General features: G+C 35.6%; 1 protein-coding gene across 21 annotated transcripts; it reads left to right on the top strand.

Moving 5' to 3' along the window:
• The first annotated feature begins 910 nt into the window (after positions 1-910).
• On the top strand, positions 911-7,581 carry LOC114259303 (uncharacterized). Of its 21 annotated transcripts, none has more exons than XR_014351042.1 (4): positions 911-1,208; positions 3,670-3,741; positions 5,257-5,677; positions 6,188-7,581. XR_014351042.1 is itself a non-coding variant. In XM_082906433.1 (3 exons), exons 1-3 carry the CDS (start codon positions 6,180-6,182, stop codon positions 6,954-6,956), a joined length of 276 nt encoding a protein of 91 aa, XP_082762559.1. In that variant the 5' UTR covers positions 5,684-6,179; the 3' UTR covers positions 6,957-7,581. The 21 variants fall into 21 exon arrangements, 1 of the variants encoding a protein (XP_082762559.1); XR_014351037.1 differs by having other exon boundaries at positions 5,003-5,677; XR_014351043.1 differs by having other exon boundaries at positions 3,670-3,746.
• Positions 7,582-8,217: the final 636 nt, after the last annotated feature.

The following is an 8,217-nucleotide window of genomic DNA, read 5'->3' as shown; positions in this document are numbered from 1 at the left end:
AAGATTGAGCTGTCACCACCACCGACCACCCGCCACCACCATAATACGCCCACCATCCACCACCCGTTACCACTATCACCACCATACACTCACTACCACTCACCACCCGCCACCGTCACCGTCACCCACTCACTCACCCACCATCACCACCCGCCATCTACCTGCCACCACCCGCTACACACTTGTCACCACCACTGACCACCCGCCACCACCACCACCACCAGCCACCGTCATCCACCCACCCACCGCCACCACCGTCACCCACTCACCCGCCACCACCACCCGCCACCTACCTGCCACCACCACACACCTGCCACCACCATCGACCACCCGCCACCACCACCACCACCACCACCACCACCACCACCCACCCGCCACCGTTATCCACCATCGACCACCCGCCACCCACCACCACCACCACCACCACCCACCCGCCACCGTCATCCACCCTAAAGCAGAACGGATTTTGAAAATGTGTTAGACACAATTGTCCTACTAGGACATTTCAAGAGTCAGGATTCATTTGTGTATTCACATGAATGGCTCAGATAACCCCTTTAATTTTATATCAATCCTAAATATATACCTTCCCGCCCAAACATGCCTCATCCTTACCCACATCTAGAGATGGCAATCTGAAACCGGCCCGACGGTGACCCGATCCCCCGACCCCGAATTCAGTGGTTATTTACCGAAAAATATCCCCTACGGGCCGGGAATGGTATTCAAAAATTCATCCCTGATGATATCCGGGCCGGGGACGGGGACGGGGATAGGTGTTTCAGACCCGGCCCCGGCCCCGCCCCCCGACCTCGGCACCGCCACCGCCCCGCTTAGTCCCCTAGCTGAAATTACGATTTTGTCCCTGGATATATATATGCTTGATTTTTGTTTAGGTTTGACACAGACACACACATTCAACCTCCCAAATACGGCGCTCCTCCCTCTCTCTCACACTCGCCGCTGGTCTCTCCCTCTCTCTTTGATCTGTCACCGCCGCGCCTCCCTTCTCACCGACGGCGATCCTCTGTCACCACCGAGCCTCCCTTACCGCCTCACCTCTGCCGTTTACCGTTTTACCTCCCCGTCTCTCTCTCTCTCTCTCACACACACACACGACGACGGGGCTGTTGCTCTCTCTCTCACCGCGGATCCTCCATCACCGCCGCTGCTCTCCTCCGTCGCTGCTCAGTGCTCTCTCTGTTTAGGTATCTCTCTCTCTCTCTCTCTAGGGATTTCGATCTAGGGTTTATATATATGTCTATATTATATATATATATATACATCTGAGTGTATATAGGGTTTCGATTAAGGGTTTCGATCTGAGTGTATATATATATTTCGATCTAGGGCTTCGATCTAGGATTTTCTTCAAACTCTTTTTTTTTGTTTTCTCTAAATTTATTTTATATATATATATATATATATAAATATATCTGTTTATATATTTTTATTTTAGATCTGTTTATTTTTAGATCTGTTTATAAAAATTTTTTATTTATTTTAGATCTGTTTATAAAAAAATGTATTTATTTTAGAATCTTTCATTTTGAATGCCTTGAAGCCTTCAATCTGCAGAAATTGATTCAATTTTACTTTAATCCCATTCTGAGAACAAATTGTATCTTTAATCAGTTTCTGAATGAGTATGAACATATTACTGGGATGATAACTTTGGTCTACATGAACTCCAAATGACAATGAATATATGTAATTTTATTTTATTTTATTATGCATGCCAATATGTTTTTTGCTCTTGACAATGATATTGAAATGATTGCAATGATTTTTGGGGTTCTTATAGCTTGTGTGTATATTTGGACTTTGGTGGCATATCTGTTGGAGAGGTGTGTTGTGCATCACAAGTGACTAATGTTGCCTTGCTTGATGGACTAAGAAACAGTTCCAAGTTATGTGCTAAAGTGCTGTAATGAAATTAATTTTACGATTTTGTTTCATGTCATTGAATGCGATGAGATAATTGGAACTATGAACTACGTTTTTCTGAGATGTATTAGATTGCTTTTTGGTGCATGTGGCTTTTGATGTGTTGGACTGTTGATCTAGCAACAAGTTAATTTAAGGATCCTTGATTTTATACTAATCCTTTCTCAACAATTTTTTTTTTCCCTTTAAAATCAAAATGCTGCTATCCCTCGGTATGCTTTTATAATGGTTATGAGAGTTTCTTTTGCTACTGTGCGTCATTTGGGGAACTTCTAGAGTGTGTTACATGAGTTTGTTTAAATTGGGAGGATGCTTGTGTCTATTTAAATTGGAAAGGGCAAACGAGCCCTAGCCGTTCGCAAAGCAATGTATAGTCCTGTCTATGCACGTATATGTATTCACCACCTTCACCACATCTCCTAAATTTCTTTATTTTTTTATTATTTTATTTTATTTTTATTGGCTGTTGTGTTTCTGGTTCTAGTTCTAGACCCACTTTGATTTGTTTTGTTGTTTTTATGGCCTGTTGTGTTTCTTGTTCTAGACCCACTTGATTTTGTTTTGTTGTTTTGTTTTTCTATTGGATATTCTGTTGATTCAGTCCTTATGTTGGGTGTGTATTGTAATGTTTGACAAAAAATAGCATAGAAAACATGAACCAGCTTAGATTACCCAAACTTGTAGGAATGGGCCATAATTTAAATGGGGTTTAATTGAAATTTGTAAATTTTTAAAAAGGGAACATGTAAGAGTTTCTGAATTAATTCTGGTTATGTCAAAATTCTGGGAATAGATATTGATTATGGTTGTCTTCATTGCTGCTTGTTACCTTGAACACCTAATGACATTTATATCTGGGCAGAACCTCATTATTTTTCTTCTCTTCTCTTCATTTCCTCCCATTTCTTCTTTTTCCAGCTCACTATTTCAGAATTTTATTTTTTTTTGTTAGGTCATTTTTTCTGCTAATTTTTTTCCTTTTGCTTCCAGGTTCTAGTTTTCTTCTCTTGTCCTTCATATTCTCTGATTTTCTGCTCTGTTTTGCTGATTTTCTGCTTTGGTTTTCTCCTCCCTTTCTACTGGTTTGTTGCTATCTTGAAATTGGAACAATTGTTGTGGAGTTCTCATGCATAAAAGTTCCAAATTGAGAATAACAAAGCTTAAAATGAGAAGTAGACCAAGCATAGAAAGTATCTTGAGGGTTATGCAACCTCGTTTTCAGGTTTCAAGAAATATAGGTCAGTTCCTGCATTTTCGACGTATAACAGAAAGTTACGAAAAAATCACGAACAATGTCAAATTTTAGGTGTCCTTCGACATGAAAACAAACTATTTAAATGACAATTAGTGGTTTTGGAGTTTAGAAATAGATTATAAATGAAGATCACAAACAAATGGAAAACAAAATTTGATGTCAAAGACCCAACTAATGGAGCTTGAAAAGGGGAAAGGGGAAAAAAAATTAATAATAATTTCCTACCATTGATGTTGATGTGATGTGTAGGATTGAGATGTTTACTTTTTTGATATTTGTGGGATTATAGACAGTATGGAACGAGGGAGAGCAAAGAAGTTACAGTTAATGGAGAGAGTTCAATTTGATTTGCTTCAAGTTATGCTCATTGGGATTGTTTTCTATGCTCTCTCAGATTGGTTCATGGTGGTATATTCATGAAGATTTTATCAAAACCGAAAATTTATACTATCACTCTAATTGTGCAGGTTATGCAAAGGGATTATAAACTCAGTTCGTATTCATTGAATTCTGTTTCAGCACGCTTTGTTAATGAGCAGGCAAGGTTTATGTTTTCCTCTCTCTCTCTCTCTCTCTCTAAATTTATTTATTATTTTTTAATTTGTAATATTGAGAGTATGTTCAACATTAGTTACAGTTCATAATCAGCATTAGAGATTAAAATTATATGTTATTCTAAGCATTATAGTTTGTTAATGTGATGGCCAAAATTCTTCTTTATGCTGCATTTCTATTTTCTACAAAGCACATGCCTTATTATATTGATAGAATTTAATTTGCGGGTCATACATTTTGATTTCCATATGTGGTCTTTAGTTGTAATGGAAAAACTAGAATCAGCTCAATCAAGTTCCAGAAATCTAATTCTCAGTGGAATGGTAAATTCATGTTCTCTTATGTCTATTATAATTTATATGTATGTCAATGTTTGGTTTAGAGGTTCAAGTTCACTCAGTAATAAGGATGGGCAAAAGTCGAGTGTGTCGTGTACTTATACATAACCTTGACAAACAAAATTAGCTAAACAGAGAGAAGCACTAATTTAGTAAAAGCACAAAACTTGGATTTATTTTGGTTGTGCTTTGTTTGATATGATGAAATTGGAGAAAAGTAGCAGCCAAGAAGTTGTGAACATGAAGAAATAGATGATGTATTTGAGGTAGATTTATATAATTGTGATATATTCAATGTTTTTCTCTAGGAAGAAGAGTTATACAAGTCTTGGTTAAAAGTTTGCATAGTTTAAGCTAGCACGCACATTTAGGCTTTGGATTATAGATTTGTAGACCTAAGAAAATAAAGGGGAAGAAGCTGAATTTATTTCTTTAATTTCATTTTCAATTCCCTTGATAAATCCAAGATCTGAAATAGCATTAGAATGTTGCTGTTTATAATGTATGCAATTCAGTTTCTATTGTCATGTACATTCACTAATTGATTGTGGTAAAGCAACAGAATTATTTGAAATGTTTGGTTGCTTTCACAATGGTTTTAAAGTAGCACATTGAACAACTACAAGTGAAAATCTACCAGAGGCTAGAGGCATTAACAATTCTAATTGAAATTTTCCAATTCATTCTTTTGCTTCTATGTTCAAGTATTTGGGAAAAAATATAGTCATTTCAATTCTTCATCAGTGTGAGTCACATTCATTCCTGCGCAAGCTAAGATTGGTAATTTATTCGAACAACTGTGACTTACATATTGGAAGTTTGTTATGGAACGATGGATATCTTTTAAGTATGCTCTTGTTCTTGGAAATCATACCTTACAACTATTTGTTATTTGTTGTCAATGTAGAAAACCTTTTTCTTTTCTCCGTTCAATTGGATTTGCAGCCGGTACTTCTGTCTGTGCCAAGTAACAAGTCCTCGCATCCTACATTTTATCTTTGTGCTTGTGCCTTTTTGTGACTTGAATTACATTACTCTCTTTGTTGTTAAGCTTGCTCATCTTTGTTTAAGCACACTATTTGATCACTTAATCTCATATTCATGATGTCTCTACTACTCTCTGCTACAATGTTAAATCTATATACTATGTTATAATGGCAGGGATACGTGGGATCTAATAAGAAAAGAAATAGAGTTCTTCATTCAGTACTGAAGTCCACTATATAGCCATGTTTCATCCACACACAAACTCTCTTATGTACAACAAGGTTGCTTCAAAACAAAAAACCATCTACAAAAAACACTGAAGTTAGATGTGCTTTTCGAATTTCGTTAACACTTCAATTAGGACCCCAATAGCTCAAATACATCACTGTCCAGAGAGATTCCTCAGCTTGTTTGTATCTGTTATCATTGCTATCCTTATCAGCTTTGTTATAGGCCAATTGATTATAAGCACCGACATTCGTTCTCACCTGCTTAGAAGATCCAGAAGGGAAGGCAGAAGTAGAAGCAGAGTCATGACTTGCTTTCATGGCTAAGTCACACTTCGGAGACTTCTCTTTGATTCTCTGCATCACTGGTAAAAACACCCTGCTCATTCTCTTTGATATCGTTCAAAACCAATAAGACTACGTAGTCTCTTGAAAGAGAGTTGAAAGATGGCTTCAAAATATAAGAGGTTTGGTGGTTTGTGGCCCTCAAGTTTTAGGAAGGTGGGGGCTGAATTTGGCTTGAAGTTATATTTATATATAGACGACATAGAAAAGACAAAGATGGGTTCAACATTTAAAAAATGCTCCTCCCGTTGAATGAAATCTAGTGTAGATTTGATTGATGTCTATTCCATCCTATGGTTCAATGCCTTCAAATTAATGGTTATGATTGAAGAACCACTTGGCCTCGTGAACATATTTCATATTTTAGCGCATAAAAACAGTAACAATGTTGGAGTTAAGCCAAAAACATAGTAAAAAATAATTGCCACTCAATTAAACTGTATCATGATTTAAGGCATGTTTTGCTAATATTTGTTTACACTAATAAATTAATATAACCAATATTTGTTTACACACATAAATGTTATGTCCAGGTTCCAGTGGATCTTGTCATTGACAATTCTGTTCAGGTTGATGTGGCAGGAAGTGAATGCAATGCAGGCAAATATGGGGCTTGAATTTCAGAGAAACAAGGAGAGGTTTGTTTTTCTGAAGTGGGGTTCCAATGTTTTTCACAATATGCTCATTGTTCCTCCTGGTTCTGGTATTGTCCACCAGGTAAGACTTTGGCATCATTAGTGCATCAAGGGTATTTCTATATCTAGATGTTATACTGTTGTTAAAGGAAAATTCTCATGGCAAGGTGCAAGAATTTGACCTTAAGGTGGTATGAATGGTTTACTCTTAAAAGGGCCAAAACATTAGATAGGTATAGGCTCAATACATGAGGTTTGCAATGTTTAACTATTTATGGGGCTTCCAGAGTAAAGCCACATTTACCTCTAGCCTCTTGTAAATCATAGTCCAAATTTTCTCATTTTTTTAGCACTATAATATTATTTGGTAGGTTTGGCATTTAGCAAGTGACTCTGGTAATTTTCAAGTTAATCTTGAATACCTTGGATGGGTTATTTTCTACACAAATGGCATTCTGTACCCTGATAGCGTGGTTGGAATTGATTCCCATACAAATATGATTGCTGGCTTAGGAGTTGTTGGCTGGGGAGTTGGAGGAATTGAATCTGAGGCTACAATGCTTCGCTAGGTATTTTGAGATAATAATGTATTTTCTTTATGATTTTCTATACGCTTGTGCCAATTGTTAGTGTTTGCAGTTATTCTTTGGTAGATAGACATGCATGAAATGGGTAGCTGTTTTTTCTTCTTTTTCCTCCAAAGGTGCAAAAGAAAATGCAGCTTCTGCTTCTTCAAAACCTGCTGCTGGTGCTGGTGATAGTAACTGCAATGTATCCCCCCCTCCCAAAAAAAGAGTAAATTCTTGAGTTTTTATTTATTTATTTATGGGTACCTAGAATTATGGTTCAACAGTAATAATAATATATATTCACAAAAAGATCGTCCACAAGCTGTATTGAAATTTATCATTTTTAAATATTGTGCTCATTAGTGACCTTCTAATTACAATGTCATTGACACTGAGCTGCTGTGGCATCTAATTGTTAATTACTTCCAAAAGAATTAAGATCAAGCAGAAATAATTAATGTTTCTATTTTGGTTTGTTGAATTAACTTTTTAGTTTATTCATATGCATCAGCGGTTTCTGGATTAATTTGTGTTTTTATTTTTCAGGTCAGAATTTTTTTGGAGATGCAAAATATGGTCCAAGAATTAAAGAACTTAGTTTTTTTAAGTTTTTTCATTTTTTAATATATATAAGCATAGTTAATTTTTTATTATTTAATTCCTTTGTATATACTTTGAATATTTAATTTTCATTTATGAAATATATGACGTTATTCTATTCAATATGTGGTTATGATTCAAAATATAGTATATAGTGTGTATTACATTATTCAAATGTGCATACAAAAATAATATTGATTATTTTTCAAATATGTAGCACCTTTTTTTATCACAGATTTTATTAGTTATTAATCACACTTAAAAGATGTGATCTAAATGTTATTAATCACACTTAAAAGATGTGATGTAAATATTTTTAATCACACTTAAAAGGTGTGATCTAAATGTTATTAATCACACTTAAAAAGTGTGATTAAAAATGATCATTTTTAATCACACTTCCAAAGATCACACTTAAAAGGTGTGATCTAAAGTTTTTAATCACACTTAAAAGGTGTGAACTAAAGTTTTTAATCACACTTAAAAGGTGTGATATAAATATTTTTAATCACACTTAAAAGGTGTGATCTAAAGTTTTTAATCACACTTAAAAGGTGTGAACTAAAGTTTTTAATCACACTTAAAAGGTGTGATCTAAATATTTTTAACCACACTTAAAAGGTGTGATCTAAATATTTTTAATCACACTTAAAAGGTGTGATCTAAATGTTTTTAACCACACTTAAAAGGTGTGATCTAAATATTATTAATCACACTTAAAAGGTGTGATGAAAGCATTTTTTAATGACACTTAAAAAG

Source organism: Camellia sinensis, chromosome 14 (assembly GCF_055761805.1).
Source record: "Camellia sinensis isolate YWXY chromosome 14, ASM5576180v1, whole genome shotgun sequence".
Lineage (NCBI taxonomy): Eukaryota > Viridiplantae > Streptophyta > Magnoliopsida > Ericales > Theaceae > Camellia > Camellia sinensis.
This window is presented reverse-complemented; position numbering and strand designations above follow the sequence as displayed.